The 27,984-nt window shown below is 42.4% G+C and overlaps 1 protein-coding gene across 2 annotated transcripts; it reads right to left on the bottom strand.

The window, feature by feature from the left end:
* Nucleotides 1–2,529: 2,529 nt before the first annotated feature.
* LCP1 (lymphocyte cytosolic protein 1) lies at nucleotides 2,530–23,801 on the bottom strand. 2 transcript variants are annotated; one of them, XM_059835958.1, is made up of 15 exons: nucleotides 23,722–23,801; nucleotides 21,767–21,918; nucleotides 20,877–21,006; nucleotides 19,790–19,922; nucleotides 19,115–19,196; nucleotides 16,998–17,163; nucleotides 14,242–14,384; nucleotides 12,129–12,224; nucleotides 11,404–11,599; nucleotides 10,640–10,718; nucleotides 10,321–10,435; nucleotides 9,349–9,482; nucleotides 8,213–8,336; nucleotides 5,444–5,568; nucleotides 2,530–4,007 (listed from the first exon to the last, which is right to left on the bottom strand). In XM_059835958.1, the coding sequence occupies exons 1-15, from the start codon at nucleotides 23,786–23,788 to the stop codon at nucleotides 3,875–3,877; spliced, it is 1,875 nt and encodes a 624-aa protein (XP_059691941.1). In that variant the 5' UTR covers nucleotides 23,789–23,801; the 3' UTR covers nucleotides 2,530–3,874. The 2 variants fall into 2 exon arrangements, with proteins under 2 accessions (XP_059691941.1, XP_059691950.1); XM_059835967.1 differs by having other exon boundaries at nucleotides 21,836–21,918.
* Between the last annotated feature and the right edge of the window lie 4,183 nt (nucleotides 23,802–27,984).

Here is a 27,984-nt window from a genome sequence, read left to right as displayed (position 1 = left end):
CAGGGTCCTCTTTTCCAAGCAGGAGCCAAATCGAAGCTGCTGCATGGTTAGGCAGCAATGGACACCAAGACCTGAAGTTTATGATCAGGCTTACAGCAGAATTAAGCTGCACTTGGAAGAAGGAGTGATGTCAGGTTGGGTTTTTGGTTCAATTCCATCTCTGGAGGAAGTAGAACATGACTTTTTCTGTACAAAAGCACAGCAGTCAGCTATACTGCTTGCTATCCCTTTTCTAAAGCCTGGACAGATGATTTCTAGCCAGGATAGATGATTTACAAGAAGGTGTAAAATCCTCATGATGCACCTAATTATGGTCTATTACACTATGGGGGAATATTTCCTTCTGAGTCCATCTGGTGATCAGACTGTTCCCTGACGCATGTGGATTGATTGCCCTCATGGTTTTTTCTCCTAGTTAGTCTAACTGCTGATGCTTTATTTTTATTCATATGAATGTCTAAGCCTTTTTGAAGCCTTGAAAATTATGATTAATTGTGCAATGAAAATCAATAATGGAAGTGCTTACAAAGCCAGCTTGATTTGGGAATGAATCCTAAAGACAGCTGCTTTCTCTAAGAGTGATGGAAAAAGTTGGAGAAAAGCAACAGCAAAAAATGCCAGATCCTGTGTTTTTGTGATGTTTGTCATGGTTTTAACCCCTTCAGCAATTTCTGGGAGCTTTATTACAGGTTACTATTACCAGCTCATGAAAGCAAAACCTCAAGTCCAACAAAAAACCAAGAATACCCAATTAAAACACTGGTGCATTGAAAAGTGAAAATGTTTATAGTCCTGTACCAGAATGTGGCTATTCCCACACCTTCGGGTCCATAACAGCTTTATTTTCCATGGAAGATAATAGAGATAGGGATGAAGATCTGGTAAGGCATTTACTACAGTATCCCTGCCTATTCCCTTTTGCACACTGACAGGTGCTAGCATTTTGCCTAGAGTTAAATATCCCAATTTTTTTCCATTTCCCAGAGGAGAGCATTTTCGGAGCTCACACATGCCAGCCTCTAAAACTCCAGATAGAGTGACTGCCATCTCGTGGTTAGCTCTCCCTGCTGCACTGGTGCCAGGGCTGGTGCCAGGGCTCACTGCTGGTGCAGAGCTGCAGGTTGGGGTTCAGAGATAGTGCCCCAAAATGCAGCCTGGGGGCAGGGGACTAGCAACGGGGAGGGCTGTATGGCAGGGTGCCTGGCTCCAGTGCTGGGATGCTAAGGAAGAGGAAAAGAAGCCCCTTTCACAAAACGTGCTTCGAATAACAGCGTACATCAACTGGCCCCTCTCCAGAGCCTGAGCTAGAGGCAGGTTTCGATCTCCAGGGCCACAGAAGTCCTACGTCTTGCCTATGGGACATGCATGATGTGTGAACGCTTCCTCTCCCTGCCTCCCTCAGCAGGCTCCTCTAAAAATCCTCTCCCCTGCAAAAAACTGAGTTGCTCAGGGCTGGTGAATGGAAAATGCCTGAAAATCCCATCTTCTCTCTGAGGATGGCAAGTGCCAGCATTCATTTGGGACCAAGGGAAAAGCGTGTGTGTGTGTGTCCCTGGGTGCTGCTACCATCTCCCTTCTGTCATCTACTTCATCCCTCATGTCCACCCCTGAGTCTGGGGTGAGGGCATCTCCCTGAGACAGGGAACCTGGAGCAGGGCTGTCTTCAGGCAGGATTACTTGGCCCTTTCAGATCTACACTGTCTATCCAGCTGAAAATGGCCCCTGCAGTTTGTGAACATATACGCATGCGTGCAGCACACACAAAATACACGGTCATCCCACCCGAAGGAACTGCCTGCAGTTTCCTCTCTCTGGTTTACCTGTGCTAGACTCCCAAGTCAAACAACATAAGGGAAGAGCAGCTGCCTTTTCAGTGCTGCCCCTCTTGTATAGCAACAGTGGGTCCTACACCTGAAAAGAGGAGGAACAGCATAGGGGTCATGTTCTGGTAACTCCCCCTTGCTGGGCAATAAGCTGGGGTGACATCTCCATTGTCTAACACTCGAGATGTTCTCCTCCTCTGCCAGCACTGGGAAATATTATGACCAGACGGGAGGGATCTTAGGACACTGTACCCTTCCCACCCTCTATTAAATACATTCGTTCATGAGAGGAACGGGGCAGCCAGATCTGATCAGGAACAGGATCTGACCTTTGGTACAAAAACCCAGTGGCACATTTGCAGAATACATAAAAAAGCAAAGGTTATGTGTATATGAGCAAAGGAAGAGGATGACAGGTATTGCGCTGAATGGGGAAAATTGTACCGGGTCAGGCTGCAGGTCCAGCCAGCACAGTGTCCTGTCTTATCTCAGAGTGGCATGTAAAGAAAAAACCTAGGAAATAATTCTTCCCACTTTCTGCAATCTGCGGTTTCAATAACAATATGGAAGACACATCCTTAGCAAGCACACAGTGGTTTTTTTTTTAAAATCTGTCCCTATTTGAGCTATATGATACACGCTTCCCCATTAGCACATGCATTACTAAAAGCAAAGATTACACATTTGGCTGTATAGAATTTTTTATTTGGAGAGACTTCTTGCATCATTGAATATTGGTTCTTTATTAAGGCAATTCTGAAGGGGCTGGAGGCGAGGGAGGGGGAGAGGGAGGGAACTGAGACAGTGTCAATGGGATTGCATTAAGGCAAAATTCCCTCCTTCTGCATTTCACCACAGTAAATTCCACGTAAAGGCCAGAACAGTAAATGACTCATGCCAAGGAAGAGATTCAGTGCAAATATATCCCACTGATTATCTGCAGACAGGGCTAGGTCCTTGACTGAGGCAAATGGACAGCGCCTTGTTAGCTGCAAAGCTATGCTGATTTAGCTCCATCAAGGATCCCAGCCTGGGTTCAGGGAAGCATTTTAGTTGTGCTTCATATGCAAGCACACATTGAAATGCTCTCGTGAATCAGGGCCACAGCCCTTTGAGTGCAACTCTGTAAAGGTAACAGAATTTAATTTTTATTCACTACATAAATATGTCATTCTGTGTCCCTTCGGTTCACTTGTATCTTATTGCTACTAACTGAGTGTATCCCGTTAGTTTCTTTAACATGGTTTTCATTTCTATCATGCTTTGCAACCTGCTTATATTTTAAGTGTATTATGACATATAAATGAATTATCCTTTGGAGAGCATTTCTTGCAAAGGTTCCAGAGTTTGGACGCTCTTGGAGGACCACGTTACGGTACATTTTTTCCAGTGAGTAGTAACGTACTCTGTGAGTAATGCCACTGATGGCAGAGGCATAACTTGCAGGGAAAGGTACTGCTCAGTTCATATACCAGCAACACATAGCAGACCCCAAACACTTCTCTCAGTCCACAAGAATTTCCTAAAAGGATCCTACCGTTCCGAAAATATAGTCACTAATACTTGCATTGGCTTGGGGGAACCCCTTTTGTTGTCCCAGGTGCAAACTGAAGGAAAGTATGGCAGAAATGCTACGAGAAGCATGAAGACAATTTCAGGCAGAAGCAGTATATAACATTTCATAATCCTAAAAGCTGTCTGTACCTCCCAAGACAAAGATCTCTCAGGTCACCTCTGAGAGATAAGTCTAGTATCTATTAATAAAAGGATATGTATAGGCCTCACTATTGAAAACTTATTCAGGAATATGAAATGGTTATATCTAGCGAAGTGGAAAATAAGGCAAAGAAATCAAGCCCATATTACTGTTCAAAACAAAACATTTCCTGGATACACGTGGATACACAACTTTTCTATGATCTGGAACTGTGTATAATATTCATGCCTTAAAAGCATGAGCACCCTGCATATTTCCTTGGTACGGAGAAGAGCATCCAGTTTGAGGGAATCAAAAGGGTGAATACCAGGCATCAGTACAAGTCTTTTGTGCTTTAAACTTTCTTCATGCCTTTTCCCATAAGGCAAGCAAACACTGTCATGACCATTTTGGGTTTTACTTCAACCAGGTCTTCTGGAAGGGCATAGACTCTTGCTCCAATTTTTCTTGCCATAGAGATGGCATATCTGCATTGCAGGGTGAAAAAAACAAACAAACAAAGAAATAAATTAGTGCAGTAGCATTAATTTTCCCTCTATTAAGAAGTTTTTTACATGATCAGTACCAGAGTGGGTTGGGAACTTTCTTACTGATTCATCAAAATTAAACTTTTCTATAGGAATGTATGAGACAGGTTCATAGAGAACTATATTTCTAGTAAAAGGGACAGTGTGTTCCCTGATGGTTAGAGCACTGATTACCTGCAGCATGGGAGACTGCAGGTCGAACTCTGGCTCGAAACACTTAGTCTCCCATCCCCTGAAAGATTATCCTTACAACCAGCCATTCTGGTCTTGCTCCCCCTCAAACTCTGTGACTCAGTCTTTGCACATAAACAAATTCACAAGGTTGGAAAGCAGAAGGCTGATGTTAGTGGAGATCAGTGTTGTTGGAAATCAACATTCAGGGACTTCTCTTCTGCCTGAGTCATACCCTGAATTTGCAAGCTGACCTTCCCATCTCACTGCTCAAAGTGCACTGTTGCATGGCTACTGGCTGTTCTCCAGTGAGTGTCTCTTCTCTCTATATTGTCATGAAAAAAGCTAGAAAATCCCGGGTTCTTCCCACTGCAGAGCACATACATTTGTGAAATTATCCCCAAAATGCAGAGAAACATGTTGGGTGTGGGGAAGAACGGGAGAGGAAAAGAGGAAAACATCAGCAGAGAGATGAAGAAATTAAGTATGGAGAGAAGCACACAGAATTTTAAGGAAAGAAAGAGAACAGATGGTAGGAAATGGAAGGGAAAAAGAACGGTCGAAAAAGTCTTTATGAAAGTGATGGCAGCTCTGATTGCCTTACAGTCATCCTTTTCTCTTTTGTAGTTGCCACATAGCAAAGGAGAAGCTAAACTGATGATCAGACCAGAAGGTGATCGGTATAACTCTGAAAGGAAAGGGGGATGCCCCCAGGATTGGCTCTCTGCTAGGAAATGGTTTGCACTCAGGAAAAAAAAAATCAATACCCACATCCATAAAACCATTTTTTCAGGCATGAATCCTGTCCTCCCCCTTCTCTCTTAAATATGCCCTTGTTCCACCTGTATGTGACTAAAGAAGTATCATGACCTCTAATCACTGGTTTCCATGGCTCACTATTGTTGGCATTGTTCCCTGATCTCTGAAAGAATTTTAAATTTAATAAGAGAAAATAGGAGCTTGTGAAGCCAAGTGATTTTGATCCCTTCAAGGGAATTATAAAACACGAATTACAACATTACACACTTCATTTCCATTAATAGTCTTTTTTACTGCCTAACTCCTAGCCTCATGCTTCTAACTCTGGAGGTATTTCTCAGTTGAGGTTGTGCCAGATGAGAATGATAGCAGAGCAGTTTTCAAAGACAGAGTCGGGCAAGCCTGAGCCGGTAACTTGTGTTAAATGTCACTTGGCACGAACGTACTTAGCATTGTTTAGTTTCTCCTCATCATTCAGGTCCTCTGTTTTCAGGAGGTCATATTTGATTGATCCTGGTTGAATGGCATCAATGAGATCCAGGACTGGCATGCTGGTGCTGATTTTGCTGTCCTGCACAGATGAAAAATACAATTAGATGCAAGAACAGGGTGACAGATCTCCCACAAAGCCAGAGTCTAGGCTCAAGAGCAAGGGACAGCTCAGTCAAATACCATTTAGATCTTCACAAAGGGCTGCTTAGCATCATTTTTCATCTAAGGCAGACTAAGAACCCTTTCAAGGATTTTTTTTCCCCCCAGTGGTTGAGACATCATTAAAGCAAAATGTGCTGGGCTAGTGAATTTGCCTCCTGTGGGCAGATGACACTGATACACGTCTACTGATGGGAGGTGCGAGGGGGACCAGCTGTGTGACTCCTGAGCTCATTATGTAAAGTCTGATGGATCTGTCCTCACCTGGTGCAAACTGCTGATTTCCATCCACTGAGTGTTCCCCAGCTTAGGAAGTGTTGCAGATGCGTTAGCAAAATTGGAAGCTCTCTGAAATTGGTCCGTCTCTGTATTTATATGGTACCTTGCAAAATAGGGCAAGGTACCCCTGAATGGTACTACCGGGTTATAAACATATTGCTGTTGTTCTTTTTAATACTGTCATTTGTAATTGCTGTTGTTTAATAACCAACAGCACAGCAGTTCTTGCTTAATTCCAGTCATCATTCCTGGTTCCGTACTTTGATTTCCTGTGTCAAACTGGCATTCAAGGTGTTTCCTGTTATGTTTATATCATTTTTCTGTTACCTTCTCATAATAAAGCCCCTTGAATAAAATCTGTATATCTGAACATGCCTTTAAAAGAGAATAAAAAATAATCAAACTGTGTAGTTAATTATATCATAACGTAGTATGTGCACGTATATGCATATACAGGTCTATATACGGCTATATAAGGCTGAGACACCTAATGCCGTCTTTGCCTCAGTCTTTAATAGTAAGAACAGTTGTTCTCTGGGTATCCAAGCCCCTGAGCTGGAAGACAGGGCTGGGGAGCAGAATGAAGTCTCCACAAGCCAACGGGAAATGGTTAGCGACCTGCTACACCACTTAGACACCCACAAGTCTATGGGACAGGATGGGATCCACCCAAGGGTACTGAGGGAGCTGGAGGAAGTGCTCACCAAGGCACTTTCCATCATCTACCAGCAGCCCTGCCTAACCGGGGAGGTCCCAGTGGACTGGAGGTTAACAAATGTGATGCCCTTCTTCAAGAAGGGCCGGAAGGAGGATCCGGGGAACTACAGGCCTGTCAGTCTGACCTCGGTGCCGGGGAAGGTTATGGAGCAGATCACCTTGAGTGCCATCACGCGGCACGTACAGGACAATCAGGTGATCAGGCCCAGTCAGCGTGGGTTTATGAAAGGCAGGTCCTGCCTGACTAACCTAATCTCTTTCTATGACCAGGTGACCCGCTTAGTGAATGAGGGAAAGGCTGTGGATATAGTCTACCTAGACTTTAGTAAAGCCTTTGACACTGTTTCCCACAGCATTCTCCTGGACAAACTGACTGCTTATGGCTCAGACAGGTGCACTCTTCGCTGGGTAAAAAACTGGCTGGATGGCCGAGCCCAGAGAGTCGTGGTGAATGGAGTGAAATCCAGTTGGCGGCCGGTCACAAGCGGAGTCCCCCAGGGCTCAGTGTTGGGGCTGGTCTTGTTTAATATATTTATTGATGATCTGGATGAGGGGATTGAGTGCTCCCTCAGCAAGTTTGCAGACAACACCAAGTTGGGCGGGAGTGTTGATCTGCTCGAGGGTGGGAAGGCTCTGCAGAGGGATCTGGACAGGCTGGATCGATGGGCCCAGGCCAATTGTATGAAGTTCAACAAGGCCAAGTGCCGGGTCCTGCACTTTGGTCACAACAACCCCATGCAACGCTACAGGCTTGGGGACGAGTGGCTGGAAAGTTGCCCTGCAGAAAGGACCTGGGGGTGTTGGTCGACGGCCGGCTGAATATGAGCCAGCAGTGTGCCCAGGTGGCCAAGAAGGCCAACGGCATCCTGGCCTGTATCAGAAATAGTGTGGCCAGCAGGAGCAGGGAGGTGATCGTGCCCCTGTACTCGGCGCTGGTGAGGCCGCACCTTGAACACTGTGTTCAGTTTTGGGCCCCTCACTACAAGAAGGACACTGAGGTGCTGGAGTGTGTCCAGAGAAGGGCGACAAAGCTGGTGAGGGGTCTGGAGCACAAGTCTTGTGAGGAGCGGCTGAGGGAACTGGGGTTGTTCAGTCTGGAGAAGAGAAAGCTGAGGGGTGACCTTATCGCTCTCTACAATTACCTGAAAGGGGGTTGCAGAGAGGTGGGTGTTGGTCTCTTCTCCCAAGTGACAAGTGACAGGACAAGAGGAAATGGCCGCAAGTTGTGCCAGGGGAGGTTTAGACTGGATGTTAGGAAAAACTTCTTCATGGAAAGGGTTGTCAGACACTGGAACAGGCTGCCCAGGGAGGTGGTTGAGTCACCACCCCTGGAAGTATTTAAAAGACGTGTGGATGAGGCTGTTAGGGACATGGTTTAGTGGTGGACTTGGCAGGGTTAGTTTTATGGTTGGACTTGATGATTTTAAAGGTCTTTTCCAACCTAAACAATTCTATGATTCCATGATTCTATGATTCTATGATTCTATATACAGCCAACATATATAACATACAGACAAACACACTGAATAAGATATTCCTAAGCAGAGACTTCTAACAAAAATATATACCTTGAAACTGGAGATAGCTGAATCCTTCCCGGCTGCAGTCAGTGTTTCATTGACCCAGCCGACAATGATTTCATCATTGACCTTCTCTCCACCACCAATGTCTTCAAGGATATTCAGGGTATACCTTAAGATGGAAACCAGGATACCTGCATTTGCTCAAAGTCTACCGTAACCTCAGAACCATCCTGTACACGCACAGCTTGACTGGATCACCCCAACAGTCCTCTTAGACCTGATATTCCCTTGCTTCCCACACACTCACAGTGTATATGAATTATATTATAACATGATAATTAATCTAATAGGTCTTAATTCTTCCCCAATTCCCTAATCACTGTTTTGAGAGTGTCAAACATTTTTGATACTCAAAATTCCTAAAAGGTCCCTCTTAGTGGATCTCGGTGTAAATGATTCATTCTCATAGTGCTTAAAAAAATAATCACTGACTTTAAGGCCGGATGGGAATTGTTATGCTCATCTAAGGCTGATCTTCTGCATAAACACAAGCCTGGAATATTTTGCTTATATGTCAGCATACACCTTGGAAAGACATCCCAAATTGATGGCAACTAATCACCACATCCCTAGATTAATTACCTGCCTGATAAACCTATACCTTGCTTTACAGACCGAATTTAGTCTGTATTCACTTCCTAACCACTGGGTCTCTTTACACAGATTATGGAGCTCTTAAACGCACACACAAACACACACACACAGAATTCCATTAAAGTGGGGAGAGGTAATGAGTTGCATCTGCTTCAGGTAGCAGATTACAAAACTGCTGCATCAATTCCTTGTTTCCAGTACATTCTCCCCATTCCCTGATACAGAGACCTTTCAACTTCTTTTTCTCTCTTCCATGCAATGAACATTTATTCATGCTATACAGATAGTGGCAATAATAATCTTCTGCATAAGCTGACTGTAATGGCCTTGCTACAAGATAATGTGCTTCCTGATCACATCCCTAACTAGGAGTGAGCAAAAGGTTACTCTGCTTTTGCATATAAGCGCAAACAGAGGAGTGATAAAGTTGTATCCTGTAGAGCCTTCTCAGTGATAGCATCAGGAAACTATTACAATGCAAACTGAGTATACCAAAACACTCTGAAGTTTGTATCTGACTGCCATACCTTCTCATCAACTGCCAGATTAAGGCCAGCGTGAGCGTACGGTTTCCTTCATTCAGATCTTGCCCAGCGATGCCAACAAGGGAAAATTTGGCTTGATTCTTTCCCAGTTCCACTGCATAGTTGCAGTTTTCAAGCTGTTAATGACAGGGTCGATTAGTGCAGTTCAAAAATATAGAAAAAAAGAAGACAAGACACTGTTACTTTAAAGTCTTTGGATTGCTGAGCCCAGATCCTCCTGGGCAAACAGGAGCTTTGGTGCTCTGTGATAATATAGCTGTTTGACTACCAGCAGCCAGTTCCATCCCAAAAATACCATAGTAAACAGTTAACATAGAAGGAAATCTTATACTTCATCAGGGCCTGAAAAACAGATTACCCTGGAAAATACAAATCTATAGCTCATGGGTACCTCCAGCATCATGGCATTGCACTGAGACAAAGGATTAGTGTCCCAGTCAATATTTTAGGCCAGTTAATCACTCTGGCCTAACTGGATGGAATTACTCATCCAGATAGCTGGGAGAAAGCTTTGTATTAGCAGCAACTCTGTGATCGGTTCTTGAGGCTTCTGGTCAAGAATGTTTATCATCACTGTCTTCATTTGATGTGGAGGGCAGTGATCCAGACAGCTGCAGTTAAGCTGGTGCCATATGACTCACGGTGAAGATGCATTATAATTGGTGACTAAGACAGTAGCAAAAGTGGTCTGCAAATACAGTTTTAAAATATTGACACAAAAGGTGTCAAGTCTTTTTACTTCACAAATATTGTTCACCTGTCAACAGACCCAGTGAGTCAAACATATGTTTCCTTTTCAGGATGAAAAATTATTCACTGACTAGACAAAAAATCATTTAATGTGCTGTACTTGGGACTCGAGAGCAACCTGAATGCCCACTCTGCTGTTTGAAATGATATAGACATCCTTTGAGGATAAGGCATCGCTACTGGAGCTATTCCAGCTTTTTGTACCTTCTTCATGTTGCCACCCAGTTTAGGATATGGTGGTTTGTTCACTCTGTTCCAGTCTACTGGCACTTTGATCTTTTCATAGAGCTGGAAGATAACCAAAGCATCTGACAGGTCACTGAAAACGATAAAAAAGATACATCACTGTCCAAAGAACAGAGGAAAGGAGCCCAACTAAACTATAAGTAGACGTAAACTTAGTTTCAAAAAAAAAAAAAAGAAGCATATATTTCTATAGGGTCCAAAAGTCTTTATGTTTTTCTAAACAATTTGCTGGCTGGCTGTATTTATCATCTGAAGGAAGTGTAATACCTCCTCTTACCTATATAAGTGATTTACACGTGGATTAACGCCCAGGGAGTTCATCCAGTTCCTGAACGTCCTCTCTTCCCTTGTCTCACCTAAAACAACAGATACATCAATCAATAGCCCTGCAAAACACAACACTCCAGTAGAGTAAGTGTCTTGTGATGAAACCATAACTCAGAATTTACAGTGCACTGAACCATATACAGAAGGAGACACTAGTTGACATGTGAAATAAGAGAGCATGGTGCAGCATGTAATATTTCTTCATGCCCTATATATTATTTAGGCAGATTGGCCTTGAAATGCCTTCAAGAATTCAAGAACAGCCTGTGCCCTGGCATGAACAGTTTCACTATGAGCCTGAGAAAGAAGGATCTGAAGCTCAGCAAATGATCCATACAATGGTGGTCCTGACCCCAACTCAGAGCAAGCAGGCAGCAGCTTTATGCAAGATCTGATTTTTAAATTATATTCTCAATTAAGGGAATGACAGATCAACTCTAATTTCAACTAACAAGCACGCTCAATAGTCCATACTGGTTCAGACATCCCACAAATATTTTTGTCTTTTAACATGTGTTATCCACAGAACAGACCCCCAAAATACCAGAACCTACATGCAGGTAAAGAGCAGCCTCCCCTTCTCAAGGCTGCCTGTGCTAACGGTGCAGGCTTATGTCTGAAGGTCATAAGGTTAGGTTAAAGTATCGTCAACTCAGAGGTGGGGATACTGTGGCACGGGTGGCCAGAAATATCCTTTATTTGCATTTTCTTTACCTTCAATAGAGCTCCAGTCGATGTCCTGGTTCTCTGGCTTATGCAGGGCAGGGTATTTATTGAACAAGTTGGCAATAAAGGCCAAGTTTAGCTTTGGGTTCCCCCGGACGACATCGGTGGCCGTGACGAACTGCCGGCAGCCCAGCCGTTCCGCCTGCTGCAGCATGCACTCCGCTCGCTGGACGTCATCCTTCTCCTGCACCGGCAGAAAACGGGGCCATCAGCCTCACCCCACCTCCTGGCACTGCATGCAAGAGCCACTCGGGGTCTCTGCGTGCGGAGCTAGGTGTGGGGCTGTTAAAGCAGGTCCTTGTCGGATTTATAGCTATTTCCTTTCCCACTTCTACTAACGGCAGCTCTGTGTTTTCAAATGGGCTTTACCTACAATCCAGCCATCTCACCGTATTGCTTTTACAGTTACATTCCATATAAAAGGGGATGAAATTGATGAAATTCCCAAATAAATGTATTTAAATATACTTGTTACATGTTAGTAGTTTATCAGTGTGATTCATTGGTTGTTAAAGTTTCAGCAATAATATCTAACGAAAGGCAAAACACATAATTTGATTCTTTGAAAGCTTTGATTTCTGAAATACAAGATCATGTTGCAATGCTAAAAAGAGTTTGCTTGTTCTGGCATCCCAGTGCAACTCTGTGTTGGCCAGCAATGCAAGTAACAGACAGAAAATATTGGCATTTACTCTAAACTTATCTCATCTTACCCTTAATCCTGACATGTCAATAGTAATAGCCGGAATGCCTTCTTCATCTCCCTTGGGGGCAACTTGGTTCAGCAAATGGTAATAAGCTCTTGAGTCCTGTGACAGACAGAGAAATTAAAGGGAGGAAAAATTACATCTAAAGCTCAGGTTTTGCATGCCAGTGCTCCCCTGAACAATGAGCCTGCATGCTTCGTTTTTATTACATCAATCATTGGGCTACATAATTGAATTAATTAAGCTGGAATCACTGAGCAATTCCTACTTTATGCTGTATTTGCCCTTCTTCCCTAAGCCAATACATGTATATGCTGCAGAACGCTCAACGCACAAGACAAAACGCTGTGTGTTGCACTTACAAAAAGGACAGCCACAACAAAGAGATATTAGAATTGACTTAATCTGAACATTAAATTAGAGATAAGAAAATGCATACCTTTATAATGCTGTAGAAGTCAGGCTGCTGAGCATTTAATAAAAGAAAATGCAGAAGGAGAAAGCAGATGTTTAAAGCGGATTTCAAAACAACGCTGGAAGAGTTATGGAAGAGAAAGCATAGTTTTCAAGGACAGAAGTTAAAACTGACAACAGTATCAGCATTTTTCAGGCAAAAGGGCAGGAACAAGATAAGGATTTAACAAGTTGTGTCTTCTGTGGAATGTAATAGTTGCTTCCGTGTGTGGAAAATATTAATCTCACTTCAGAAATAACTCAAAGAACTGAAAATAAAGCTACATGTTAGTGTCTAGGGACTTGACTAACTAACCCAACTAATACTCTTCAAAATATAAAGCAGATTACCTGAATTATTTTAAATCTTATACATCTGCAAGGTGGGGAGACAGAATTAGAAAATGGCTGTAAAGACTGAAGTCTTGGCCGCTGAGAGGTAAATGTGCGCCTTATTTTCCAACTGTAAATATGGTTAAGTGCGAATTATCTTTCAATTGCAGATAGGATTTAAACAGTTACATTACAGTCCTCTCAGCCAGCCTACAGAAAGATGGTAAAGACTCCATTCCCTTCCCTTTCCATGGTTATTCTCCAGTCACCTCCACCCAGTGAACCAAAAATCTGTTACAATAAAAATTGTATTGTTGAAGGTGACTCTCAGACTCCCCTGTTGCCTTCCCTGGTGTTTTTTTCTGTATGTCAAGTAAGTCATGGTAAATGACTTTTCATGCTTCAGTCCCTGGTGAAGCCTACAACCAGGCATCTCTGGAGCGGGGCTTTTCCCATGCTATGATGGTAGCGGGCAGGTTGTGTCGTGGCTGGTGAGGTCGGTGTGCCGGCCAGCCCCTGGCTTGCATGGAAGCCAACTCAGACACCCTCCCTGATATACCCCCTACAGCCCTGGGATGCTGGCTGGGCGTCACACTGTAGTTTAGTGTCCGAAACTCATCAGTGTGCACCGCTGGAGTTCAAATACATCTGTCTAGGAAGAATTAAGGTGGTACAGAGAAAGCTCTGCTGAAATCTGCACCCACAAGCCCATGAAGTCCCGAGTACGTGAAATATGCTGCACAGACTAGAGACCCATCCTTGCAAGTGCCTCCCCATCTAGCTATATTATTTTGAATAGTCCCACTGAATTAAAACTTGCAGGTAAGTGCATGCAGGGTTATAGCAAAGGAGCAAAGGAGCACATAACCCAGCTGCTGTACTGAAGAAAGGATCAAGCGGGGGAATTGGAAGAGCACCATCCTCTTCCCCTACAACTAGTTACGTGTCTGGGTAAGGTCCAGCCTTTTCCAAACCAAAGCCAGGTCAAGAGGCACTGAAGGACATTTAGGAAGGAGGAGAACAATAGAGGCAGGGAACTGAAAATACAGCGTTAGAGTCCGTATGCCCTGTCCAGAGCCAGCAGCCAGGCATTTCCTTTCCCAGGCATTTGGAGTGCTGGAGCTGGCAGTGATGACTGGGAGGTTGGGAGGAGAAGGAATACTATTGAGCGGAAAGGTAAACCCCACTAAAATTATTTTATGTACCCAGTTCCATGTGTTCGTCAGAGCAGTCTCAGCTGCTTGGATTGTTTCAGTGCACAATCCATGTTTGGAGGATGGGGATTTGGGTGTGGAGCTGCTGTTTTGCTATTGTTGGTCAGTGTTTCTCATACCTTGATGTCTGAGCTGAAGTTGTTGACTTTGTTGCATCCTGCATTCTCCAGGTGATAGTTTGCCCACCTCAGCAGCAGTTCCTCTGGAGACAACTTCATCAGATCCTCCAGGCTCTCTCCTTCTCTCAGAAGAGCGATCAAGGCTAAGCAGGGGAAAAAGAAAAAATTAATGATGCTGTGAATACTTGTAGAGGAGAATGTATAACTATTTTCTTTATTAAACATTTTGCTGCCCTAGTCTCTAAAAGTGAGCGACCAAAGTGTTGCCAAAATTCAAGCTGGGTTAGTGTGACAGAGGACATAAACAGAAAAAGGGTCTCATCAATAAAATGAGGACAAGGCTGTTAGTTGTGGATCATATAGAAATGCAAGACAATTTCAGTGTGGTCTAAGAACTACTCGATTTCCTTGCCTCAGATCTTAATGAAAAGATGATGATCTTGAACACGGGCGCAAGATGGGAACGAAAAAACGAACACAGACTTTCTGCAGCTTAGATGAAAGAATTATCAGTGACCTTCACACTGAAACTGGATCCACACAGGTACTCTGAAGAACTTGCACATGACTTCATGGGCTCATTGGCCAGTAGGGTTAACTCATCTGTCAGTTGGAGAAGATACCCTATTTATAAGAAAAATTAACGTAGTAGTTATGTTCATAAAGGGAGGAAGAGGCAGGAGGGAAGGATCGACCCTTGCAACTGCAGGATGTTCAGCTGATCTCTGGAGCATGAAAGACTTTAAACAAGTTTTGAAAAGAACAACTAATAACATGGAAGCTAATTGTTAATGTGATAAAAAGGGAGAGTGTGTCACACTAATCTCCTTCCGATATGTTTTGTCATTCCTTGAAAGTAATATGGATTTGCTACATAAAGGAAATATCTGGATTTCCATAGATAATTTGATATAGGGTGCTATGGGGTTAAACTGAACCAGAAGGACATAATAGAACCATTTGGAAGTAGACAGTGGATTTTAAGAATAGAACAATGTTAACACTGAGAGAAGTAGGCTGAAAGGATTCCTGTGGAGTTGATCATGGATTGATTTTTGGATTAATGTTTTCATTTTTTTTGCATCGGTTATCTTGGCACAAATACTAGCAATGTGCTAAAAATTTGATGGTGACATTCACTAGGTGGCATAGTAATACAGAGGATGATCAGGAAATCAGACAGAAAGAACTAGATGACAGTAATACAAATGGAATGTAATTTAATAGTGCCATGTTCAAAGACATTCACTAGGGAATTAATATGAATAACTGCTATTAGCTAAAAGCTTATATGAACAGAGGATGAGAACAACTTGAGTGTATTAGATGTCTTCTGAGCTACTCTGAGCCACCATGTGATATGACCAGGGGAAAACCAAACATTATATTAGTGCATCCCAGGTATTTGCCATAGAGGATGAGATGTATTACTGCCTTGTTACCATGTGCTTATGAGAGCTCATTGGAAATACGGTGTCCCATATTCAAGAAGGGGACATTTCACCTGGAACAGCTGCAGGCAAGAGCTATCAGGGTAAGAGAGAACCTGAAAAGAAATCAAAATGATCTTGGCTTGTCTACCCTGACAAACTGCAGTCTGAGATGAGAAGTGAAGGAGAAAATACCAGAAAGGGAAAAATAGCTATTAAGCAGGGTAAGGCTACCTAAAAAGGAATGGGAACTGGGAACTCTGGAAACTGGTGGCTCTGGCTATCAAAGGGATAGAAATGTGCAAGGGGTGAAGCAATGAAGGTAACACCTGCATGGTAACTAGAGGAAAGAAGTTGTCACTGTTGGTTGAGCGGACTATCCAGAGGTGCAGAGAACAAAGCAGCAAGATGAGGTGCCATGTGGACTGCATGTACACACCCACAGCCTCATGCTGAAGCTATTTCACGGTGAATTTTGGCATTGGTGAGACACATCTGGAGTGCTGTGTCCAGTATGGGGCTCCCCAGTAGAAGAGAGACATTGACAAACTGCAGCAAGTTTAGTGAAGGGAGGCCAAAATGGTTGGGTTGGAGTACATGATATATGAGAAGAGGATGAGAAAACTGGGTTTGTTTAGCCTGCAGAGAGGTCTAAGAGAGGAACAAGTATTGTCTTCAACAATTATAGAGGGGCCAGAGCTGTATTTTCCCAGTGTGCACAGCAAAAGGATGAAAAGTTACAGTCACAAGGTGCAGGAAGGAAAATTCCAGCTAGATATAAGAAAAAAAATTCACAGCAAGAGTGGTTGGGCTCTGGAACAGGCTGCTCAGAGAGCACTGGAAAAGGCCCTGAGAACCTCATCTAACCTTGAGACTGGTACTGCTGTAACTGGTAGCTGAATGGCTGAACCAGAGGACCTCCAGGTGGGCCTCCAGAGCCTAAATTATTCTGCAATTCTATAATTCTGATTTCACAAAGAAAGAGGAGATGTTTGGCAATCAAGAGCATTAAAAGAGCAAAGCTTTCTGAATGCAGTGTAGCATTTCCTTATCCCAGATTTAGTGCCAAAACACCAATATACCCGGGTGCAGACCATCGTTCCTGACCCAATGAGCATGAAGCTGGCTCTGCACATACAAGCCTACACACAGCCTTGGGCTTTGGAGTGCTGGAACTTGTGAAGAGCAGGGGAAATTAGAGAATTCAAGAAGACAGGCAACAAATACTTGAAGAAAAAATTGAATTAAGATTTTTTTTAAAAAAGCTTTGTCCTAAAGACTGTTCAGTGATAACAGTAGAACACTGAAATGAAGAGCCATACATACCTTCGTTCCTGCTGATCTCTATGTCAGCAAAGAGTCCAATTTTGATGACTTGCCATAAAAGACCCAAAACCAGGTAAGGTTTCCCTTCTTTTAAGTCTTCAGCTCCAATGTTAACAACATGGCACCCAATGGCTGAAGCAGAGTTCAGGGCCAGGTTCAGATTTTCCTAGGGAAAGAAGAGAACTTCCGAGTGATGCAGTAACTGGAGAGCTGAGGATACAGGAAGGGAGCACAGACAAAACTAGTGAAATCTGTGAGCAGCTTCACTGTGAATGCATTTACATACATGTCTGACAACAGGGAGCAGGGGAACACAGAATTTCCCGGGATTACAGGTAAGTTCTGGGTCCCAACACAAAGATGGAAAGGGCCTCTTTGGCAAAGGTGAAAGACATCATGTCACAAGGCATTGGCGCTCAGAGCACATCTGCCTTCGCAGTGATGTCCTGGCTCAATCCTGGTTATCAAAGCCAGGCTTTCCCTATAGCTAATGCACAAGCACATGTTCAAGTGCACACTTAGCTTCAGTGTGGGACAGGCTCTCCTCCGTTCAATCCTGCACACGTGGAGGAATGAGGCAGCTACAACCTAGTCAACCAGCAGATATTCCAGGCTCGGCATTCCCTAAGCACTATGCAAAAGCCCTAACACCTAAGAGACAAGTAAGTTGCTAGCTGGCAATGTATATAAAAAGCACACAGTCATAGGAATCAGTATGAATAAACCTGTTGAGTTTTTAACCTTGTAGTTCAGCCAAGGTCAGAACTGGTCAAGCCTGGATATTTTCTTTTTGAACTTTGGAGTATGGAGTCTTGGTTTGGGAGTGTTCAGTGGAAGCAGAGGGATTCTGTGATTCACAGTGAGGGGCAGAAAGAAAGTGATGTTTCAGAAACGTTATGTTCCTTCACCACTTCATTCCCATTTAAAACAAAGGGTATAAGAAAATCTGACCCACATGTCTGCACTATTCGAAAAGGTGGCTTGGTAAACAGAGGCAAAGAAGCCTGGAAAATATAATTTATCACAGAGATTTGCAATTTTTCACATAAATTTAATCACTGCTGGCATGACAGAGAGATTTGATTAGATACAAAATGTAGAGAGAGACATAGTGCAAATTCTCTTAAGCTAGAAAAATTGGAGCATTTCAAATTAATTACCTTTTCCCCACCAGACAGCTGTAAAAGGGTTAAGTTAAAGAGGAAGCTATATTGATCAAATCATGTCTGTGTGTGACAGGGATTGATCTGAGCTGCATCACTAAGCTATACTGCTGACCAAAACGATTAGAACTGAAAAATGTGGTATACAGCATGAAAATCCAATTTAATGGCTTCTGAGCTTACTTGAGCCTGGCTAATGTTCCATCAAATCAGAGTAGCTGAGGGCTAAACTGGGTTAGGTTCATATCTATTCCATATATCTATTTATATTCTGTACCCAGATAAATAGATGCTGTTCATATAAAAATATCTCTCTACATACTGCTGTGTGAGAAACACAATAAACTTTAAATAGGTGAAAATTAGCTTTTTTTTCTCCAATTTTTAAATCATATACATGTGCATGTAATAGAGATAAAGAAGGGATTCAGTATTCAAGGTGAAATAGCATGGATTGTAAAAGGCAGGCAAAGGCTATGGTCCCATCTCGGGCCTGTTGCACACCACGGTACTTCCTGGATCACAGTTAATATTTTGGTGAGGACATCAGACTGCAGCACAGCAGTTGTGAATTCAAGTCCACGGCCATGCCTGTGTGTCCTTGGATGTGGCGTTCAAGCTTCTGAGAGCTACTTCAACTGGAATGGGTCACCGTATTATCTAGTGGTTTTTGCATTTGTATGGCGTCTACCACAAACGTATCTAAACCTTTGAACTGGTAAGCATTATACATTGGGTTAAGTGCAAATACCAACACAGGTTTTTTCATCAGATTGCTCATATGTTTGGAAAGAAACAGAAATATAAGTCTTTATGTTTTTATGACCTGGACCTGAGCATCTCACTTTGCCTGATTGTGTTGAGCAGGACCATGGTATCTCCACCCTTTGCTCTAAGTGATTATATCAAAGCATCCTAAGGGGAAAAGCAAAGTATCTTGTTACATTTTAGTACCTGTATTGTGAAGGGTGTGAGTTTCTTTTTGTTGATTGTTCTCTCATCAATGGTATCTGGCACTGAAAAGTTGATCATCTTACTGGAAATAGAAGAAAAAACAAGAAGAAATACATTACTAGCTATCAGTGCACAAAATACAATATAATTTTTGTCACTGCACTGTAGAACAAGTCAAAGAGCTGGAGAGTTACTGAACAAATATCGATAGTCAGCCTCTGTTTTTACACGTGCACACACAGGCACATACGCAATACTTGAGAAATTCCTTTGGGTCACATGCAGATTGTACTACAGGTGTGAGGCCAAGAATGCCACAAGGTGAAGTTGTGTGAGTTTATTGTGCAGAAAATTTCTGTAAAAGCACTCACTATCTCGTGCTGCTTCGTGTGAACCCCCAAAAGTCCTTAGACAAAAATAAAACCAAGTAACTCCTCAAATTTCACTGACTTCATCTTATTGCAAGAGTCCAAAGGCAAAGAAAAACTCTCATCTAACATGAAAGAAGCTTTATATTTTTAAAGAGAAAAGAAGCAAAAGACCTAGCATTATTAAGGCCCTGAATCTGCAAAGATTCATGAGCTTAATGTAAAGTCAGCAGCTTTCATTTAAGCAGAGGTGTGAGCTTCTGCAGACTCATGGTTCCCATTTGTAAGAATGTTAGGTATTATTTACCAAAGCACTATGCCATCACCGACAGCCTGGAAGAGGTCATCTGTTTCTGGATTCATTGGGACCACGTGTTTACAGTCAGGGTCCTTCTCAAGGGCTTTATTAATCCAGTTTACAAAGGCATACTTTTCTTCCTCTGTGGACGCAACATCAAATCCATCAGTTTGCTGTGCAATACCTCTACCATCATTTTACTTACAAAGGCAGAACTCCTGGGGGAGAAGACTCTCCCATCAGTGTGACTGATCAACGAACCCCTACAAGGCAAGAAGGGTCTGAGAAGACAGGCAAATGAGCTGAAGACAGCAATGGACTTGAGCTGGTTTATACTCCTTCCATACTCCTTCCCTACTCCTTCCCACTGACTAGGGTTGCTCCGTGTCATGAGGGCAGGCATATTATAGAGGCTGGTAATGAAGTTCATGTGATTCAACTGTATGTTGCAGCTGCTATTCTCTGCTAAGCGTAATTTGTACTTGCACCATAATTTGAATGCATTGTTGTATCACTCTGCTAAATCAAAATCCCACCTAACTTCAAATAAATTCAAATAAGTTAATTCTGTATTGTACATTACACCCTCCACGTGTGGAATATCTAGAAGAGCCTGGCCAGGGTGTATTGGAGCCCTGATGGGGTCATGTCCTCGTTAGAAAAAGGTCACGAACCATTTAGTTACAGGTTAAGTATACAAGGAAATGGGTTAGCAACAGTGGGGAACCCCTGCCTTGCCTTGCTGGTAAGCAGGGACAGCAACGGGCCAGTCTTTGTGCTGCTGCAGCTGTGCTGGGAGGCTATTCTCCAGCAGAGCTGAAAGCCTTTATGGTAAGGGAAGCTAAGCCGGCTGGAGCTTCCTACCATAGCCACAGCTCTGTCCACCCCAGTAAACCAGCTCACACTGTTTTTGACAAAGACCCTGCTCCGGTGCTTTGTTACCTTCACAACTCTTTGCCTTGCACCAGCCTCGCCTGAAGAGCTGCCATAGCTCACTGAGGCCAGAACACCTGGGTTTGCACCAAGATAAGATGCCGATGATCTCCAAGGACACATTTGTTCCTAGTTGCTATCAGTACAGGACAGCTGTACCTACCTGAGTAAGAGTGTTGTGTGCCGGCACTGGACTGCTCGGACATCCCACCGATAGCACAGATCCCCTCCTTTTTGTTGATTTGTTTTCGGAACGACTTAGCAACATCGTCACTCTTCAGGTTTTGGAAAATCTTTCAAACACAAGAGGCAATTTTAAAATTTCGCATAATTAAACCAAGCTAAAACACTGAGCTCTTGGGCTAGGAGACACGTCCACTCTGCTTCATATGTGTGGAAGCACAGCTTGTGTATTATTCAGTGGGTTTCTGTGTAAAATCTGTGTATCTGCTGTGGTAGAACAGGATCATACACAGCTTTTATGTTTTCAAAGCAGTGAACAAAGATCACCTAAGTAACAGAAACGTACATGGTATGAAACCACGGAGCTAAGATATGCAGGAAGAGGGCCTTTAACAGTTTCACTTTGAAGAAAGGATAAGCAAAATTCTGTTTCTCCATCCCGAGGGAAATTCCACTATTCTAGCATTTGCTTTTGTCCCAGTTCAGACCAAAAAAAGAAGAAGCTTTTTAATAGAAAAAATGCCCCATAAAGTTGTCAGTTTCAATCTGCTGAAATTTTTCATAACCAGCTAGCTAGCACAGACTATGTTTGCAACTTAGAACTGAAAAACTTCATCCTGCTGCATCAACCAAACTGAAAGATAGTAAGTCTGTTCAATAAGCAGCTCCATTCATGTAACTTGTCCCAGTTAATTGCAGGATTTCTAGTTCAGTTACCTCCTCCTCTCATCTTTTCCAGCGAGGGGACTCCTTGGATTAACTAGTTAACTAGATGCCTATGAGACCTTGTGCTTGTGCCTCTGCTGTGCCCTGGGGAACACCTTGAGTATCCCGCCTGGCATCTTACTAAATAAATAACTTCTTACTTACTGAAATAAATTCATCAAAACTGATCCTGCCATCCCCTGTGGTTGTCAAATTCTGAATGAGTTCTCTGGCTTTATATCCTGGGAGAGGGAGATTGGCTGCCTTCAACACGTCTGTTAAATCATTGGCGTGGATGAAGCCGTTCCCACTGATATCTGCAAGGTTAAAGCAAACATTTAGATTCTACATCAGCCTAATGAAATTTTATGCACACAAAGGCTGTTGTTTTTATTTTACCTGGGGAAGTGTACATTATTTATAAAGATCTGTTATCCTGAAATCCAATATTTTCAACCACTGCAGAGTCATTCACACCCAAGAAAAAATTACGATCACCATTTAAAAAACAAAAACTCACAGTGATGAATTTATATGTTTTAGACATATTGTAATGTCTTAACAAAGCTAGGTTTAGATGGATATAATTGACTTTCCAAGGTTTACATATAGACAAATATGTAAGTGATTTATAGAGGGAGTATCCTGCCTACAGAACAGCTAAAGAAAATGGAATTGACGCAATACAGAGTGACACCTTACACGTGCATATATTCATAGATATAACTTGTGATTTTGGCCTGTTTTCTGCATCTAATATCATCAGAAGTCATGAGTTTAGAGGCTTGGAACTGCATATGGTCATGCTTAAAATAAAAACTTGTGTGTTTCTCAGCGATGGTGCTAATACGGATAGTCCTCCTGAGCCTGTTACAAGATCCATGGCCAGATTTTGTGAGAAGATCACCAATATGGGTTAAACAGTCCTTTCTTTTCTACCAGTTTGTGAAAAACTCCTCAAATAAAAAAGGAAAATTAATCTAATCTATTGCGTGGAGAGTTTCTGTTAAAATACTGTGGTTATGTACATAGTTTTATATAGAGAGAGAGTTATATATGGTTATATATTTATATTTGGTTTTTATAGATCTGTGTGTATCCTGTTCTGCAGGCTCTTTTTCCCCAGCCCAGAGGCCAAGGTGGTTTCAAAGAAGCATGTGCCAATTTCCTGCGTGGTAAGTTGCAATGTGAGTCACTTGTGGCATGCAGCAAAAAGGCACTCGGCTCTCACCATCAGTAGCACAGCGTAATATACATTGCAAAGAGCATCCTATCCGTTTCTGAAGTCATACAACAAAAGGATCTGGGCTTGGAGAGGGAAATGCCTGGGAGAGGAATGAGACCTCCTTTCCAGCATTTGCCTTGTCAGTGCATAAGGTGCACTGGGCACACACAGTGCCCAGATGTTTAAGATCGCCAGCCTGGACTACTGTGTGCTCAGAAATCAAATGATCATCACCTGAAGCAGTAAGGACAACTGATTAACACATAATCCAGCAAGGCTGACAGATCTGCTAATAAAAGTCAAGTGAGCCATGAGAAACACAAGGATTTTTCTTAGAATTTGGGTAGACAGTGATGGATCTGCGTGACTTTAAAGCAGACAAATCAGACGACACCTTTAAAGGCTTGGAAAGGAAACACACACTTTCAAAATATATAAGGCTTGAAAGGTCATAGTAAAGGGATTACAAATTTTGTAACCATTTCCACATTTGTCGTCTCCAGACTCTTCCTCCCCAGAGGGAGTACTCAGTTTACATTAAAAGAAAAACTTTTTGCCTTCCAAATAATTTGCCAGGAATAAACAATATTCTTAGGAAAACACTTGAGAGTATTTCCAGCATGGTTTTCTGCACAGCTTTTGAGGTTATTTCATAAATGCTGGTGCTCATTGCCCTGCCATCTCTCTCCGGTAAGAGGCCATTGCTCTGCAGTGTGCTGATGTGGTTTCATCTAGGAGGTCTGCAGCGGCAGGAAAAGGACTTTCTGTGGTTTCCGTGACACAGCAGATCAGCGCTGGACTAAGCTCCGTTTCCTCATGGCTGGTCAGTACATGAGAAAACAGCCTGCTACAGCTTCACACTTCTACAGTGTCTTTTCCTGTTTGCTGTACTCACCAACTTTGCTGAAAGCCTCTCGTAGCTCTGCCACCTCCTCCTCCGAGAAGTGTGCTGTTGACGCCATTTCTTATTTCTCTGAGCGGCAGGTCTGCAAGAAGAAAGCACTTGTTTTTATTTGATGCCTTTTGAGTTTGTAATCGTGATGAAGAAGAGGGGTTTTCACTTGGATTTTCAAAGTCTCGGAGCAACTCCCCATAGCTGAAAACCCAATTCCTCTCTGCATCCTGAAATCAAGTGAAGGGGTAAAATCCTGCCTACAGGAGATACAAATCCATGTCCCTCCTTTTGTTTTGCCAGGCCCTGCTCAAAATCCCAACAGTTTTATTTATACTAATTTAATTGGAATTAAATCCTACCTCTGCTAACTTTTGCTTCTCAAGGAGAAAGCAGACACAATTGTGCTGGTTCTTGTTATTCCCCCTTTGGAAACACAATTCACCATGTGCTTCTTCAGCAGCACTGGCAGAGAAGTGGCAGCCGTCTGCTCCTGGGGCTCTGGGTTGGAGCCGGAGCCCCCGGGGATATTTGCACTGCCTACTTTTGGGTACCTAATGAGGAGGCTGGTCACCCTTACGGGGTGGATGGAAGGAGACAAGGTCCTTCACAAGGTGTTCAGAGCGCCAGGTCGGGCTCCCCAGAGGGCTACTTCTCTTCCTGGCTATGGGGAGAGTTTAGGGACTTGCCCCCCAAGGTACCTAAATTAGTGCCTGAGGTTGGGTGGCACTTTAGGAATGGGTGGCTGGAAGGAGTTTCCCTGCCTTTCTTCTCATCAAAGATATAAAGCAGGAGGAAGGATTAGACTTTCCCTTTCTAGGCACCTTTCTTAATAATCGGAAAGGGAAACTTTACTTCCATTTGTCACATCATTTAATACACTGCAAGAAGATGCGCTTTATATCCCTCTGCTTTTTCATGCACCTACTGCTCCTCGCATCTATTCATGAGGAAACTGTTCAGGAGAAAGACTATCTATTATTCTATATTTGTGAGAATGACTCTAGTCTCCTATATCTCTTTAAGTATTAATTAACCAAGCAACTATTTAAATAGAATAGAATGGAAACCTGAGTTGGTCCTGGAAAGTGGTTGCTGTAGCTACAGTATTCAAATGAGGAAAAAAAAATCAGAAATATCTCATTCCCAGACTAAAACCAACATTGCATCCTGGAGGCTTGGATTTCAAACTTTATAGAAAGATATACTTTAAAATTATAAGATACAATTTAAGATGTAATTTAAGATATAATTTAAAAAATTACAGATTTGCTATAGCCCTCTACAAAGACAGAGAGTTGTGTACAGCCTATCTGGGCTTCAGATTTAATGCTTTCCTGAACTCATGCATTGATTCCTTGTATCTGTGAGAACCACTATGGACAAGGCTTTGAAATAGCCCAAAGGCAGCCTCATGTGGTTCACTTTTTGTCTGCTGTCTCCCTGTAGTATCATGCACCCTTTATCTGCCTCATCACTGTGATTTTAGGGTGAGGACAGCTTCCAGAGGAAAACTTGTTCACTCACTCCAACCTTCATAAGTAGAGAAATGCAGCATAATCCATAATGAAGTCGCTCTTGGGGCATGAGAACTCATGTGCAGTTTTCAGCACAACGGAGCTGGTGATTGCTACTGAAATACTAATATAATATTAAAAGTGGTTCTAACCAATATATTTTCAAGGATTACCTGTAAAAATCCCTGTGATCCACTAGCAATGTGAGTTATGTATACTAGGGTAAAATTAGATCCTACTAGGGTAAAATTAGATCCATAGTCTTCCTCTTTCATCCTGGTGTCTTTCCTGCCTCTGGTTCCCCACTACCAATCTTTTTCTGTTGCATGCTGTGTGTTTTTGCAACATGTGGGTTACTTAAAATGCACCTGGACACATGAAAATCTTACACTATCAGCAAGAAAATCCATATTCCACTGCAAGATCACCCCTTCCAGTCCAGTCATTTCATCAAGCAATATAATTAATTCACAGAATATAATGCAATATAAAGCAATATAATATAATTCAAAGAATTCTGTGATACTGTGAATTTGCAACACAACTTTTAATAGCATTAAGACTGTTCGAGAGCTTAACAAAGAAGAAGCACCACACGTTGTTGCCTATAACATTACTTTTGCAAAGAGTTTTATAAACTCCAGAAAAAATTATCACCAACATAAACTGGACTTTTCTTGATTGCATAAGAAGTTGTGGCCTCTGATCAGTAACTAACTGATCTGTTAAATGCACAGAATCCTATTAAAAGTACATACATTTACATGCATACTAATAATACATGATAGAATGAAGGTTTTTGCTGTAATTAACCCTTCTGACATCTCTTTTTGGTCAATATTACCCACTCTTTTGTAAAGGTGGCTATGCTTAGCCAAGAAATCAGATGAATCTCTGCACTGAGCGTGAGAACTGGTCCTTGATCACCTGAGGAGTAGTTGTACTCAGGCGATGGAGTTATCGTCCCTGCCCACTCCAACACAAAACTGAGTTTCTTCTGCATTTTCAGTCCCTTGGTATCTCTTGATTTCAGCCTGTCAGCTGCAGCCAGAAGCCCTCTGAGAAGTGTGTGAAAGCCCTCAAGTTTACACGCAAATAATCAAACCCAGAATTTTCAGATTAAAGGTTTCACTGTTATTCACAATGAAAAATTGCTGACATTTCTGAAATTGTTCAACTAGTAAAACAAAACATAGGGAAATCAAGAGAGTAAAAGTCCAATGTTTTAGCAATACACAGCAAAAAGGAGCAAATCCACTTTTAAAAAGCTACTTTTGGGTATATAAACTCCCTATTTTGCTTAGATCATTAAAAGTAAATGATGATATTTAGGCACACAGAAATGTAAAATGCTTCTGGATAATAGTGTGGGAGGTCAGACCCAATATTTTCCTTCTGCTTTTATCAACCAAGAGCAGAGTCATTTGCTTCTAGGGATCAAACACTTCCAGCACTTCACCATCCTCAATGAAAACTGAAAATACCTCGGGCATCCCATCAAGAGGGCATCCAACAACCCTAGGTGCATAATTCAGTTACTGATAATCCACAAGGCACTGTAAGCCTATGGTACCCTGCTCTGCTCCAAACCATTTCTAGAATCAGTATGACAAGACAGATGCAGAGAAAAAAATGCAGCAATATAAATGTATAAGAGCAAAGGAGAATATGTGGCAATATGAACAATTTGGAAGAGCTTCTTTGTAGGGAGTAGCTGTTGAAGAGCTGAGGGAGGAGCAAAGGGAAAATCAACTGATGAGAATCAGGCAATGGCTTTGAGCACAGGGATGTATGGCAAGAAGCAAAGAGGAAAGCTGGGCAGGAGAGGGGCATGGCAAGAGGGAGGGGAGTTTGAGAAGGAATGAATGCAAACAAAAGCTTGGCTATCAGCAGAAATGAGATTTTGAAGGTCATCAGGAGCTGGGAGGAAGGATCATGAACCTGATGTGATAGAAGATCAGTGAAAGAATTGAAGTTCCTTAGAGAGAACAAGATGAAAGTCATCATGTGCTCGGATGTGGAGGCAGGACACTGAGGAGGGAAAGACAGCTCCATGGGTCAGAGCAAGGAAGACAGTGGGACTGCCAACCAGAAAGAAATGGAAGGTAATAAAAATTCAGAAGGAAAATAAAACACTCCTTGAGACAGACTGAGCTTCAGATGGCATCAGGACATCCAGATTATGCATTGCCTGGAAGTTACACTTCATTCTTCTTTGCCAAGCAGCATAAACTATTGCAAAAGCAAAAATAAAGTTGTGCAAACACACTCCTTCCTCCCCAGAAGACTGTTGAGTTACAAGTTAATGTCAGAAAGAGAAAACGGTCTCACCTAAGCTGCTGAGAATCATAACAAACTGATATTCAAAGAGCCTCTACGAAGCATTCCCTTTCCTGATGTCATTTCCAAGCCAACACATTACAGCCATGCCATATAGCCTCCTTTTGTTTGACCTTATCCTCAGAAGAACCTACTATCACACTGATGTTTTAAGAGATCTAATAACAAGCTATTTTCAGTCTGGAATATAAAGGAAGAACTAAAATAATCTCAAACCTGAACTTTACAGCTAAATTGAAACAGTGATATTGATGTTCTTTCATCTCTTTCGATTTTGAAGCCATAGTCTGAGAAGCTGCCTGGTTATGTATTACTTGGCAAAGTATGTGCCCACCGTGTGATATGAATAATAAATGGCAAAGCCATTAAAACCTAAAGGTTTCCCAGACTTGTATTAAATGGTTACCTT

Source organism: Gavia stellata, chromosome 1 (assembly GCF_030936135.1).
Source record: "Gavia stellata isolate bGavSte3 chromosome 1, bGavSte3.hap2, whole genome shotgun sequence".
NCBI classification, from domain to species: Eukaryota; Metazoa; Chordata; class Aves; order Gaviiformes; family Gaviidae; genus Gavia; species Gavia stellata.
This window is presented reverse-complemented; position numbering and strand designations above follow the sequence as displayed.

Bases quoted from the DNA above. Each gene is read 5' to 3' on its own strand.
- LCP1 (XM_059835958.1), bottom strand. From the start codon at position 23,788: ATGGCGTCAACAGCACACTTCTCGGAGGAGGAGGTGGCAGAGCTACGA. The intron at 21,007-21,766 runs GTAAGTAAGAAG...TGTGTTTGAAAG, and splicing joins GTTTTGATGAATTTATTTCA to ATTTTCCAAAACCTGAAGAG. The intron at 5,569-8,212 runs GTATATATTTTT...TCATCTGTGCAG, and splicing joins CAGCTATCTCCAGTTTCAAG to GACAGCAAAATCAGCACCAG.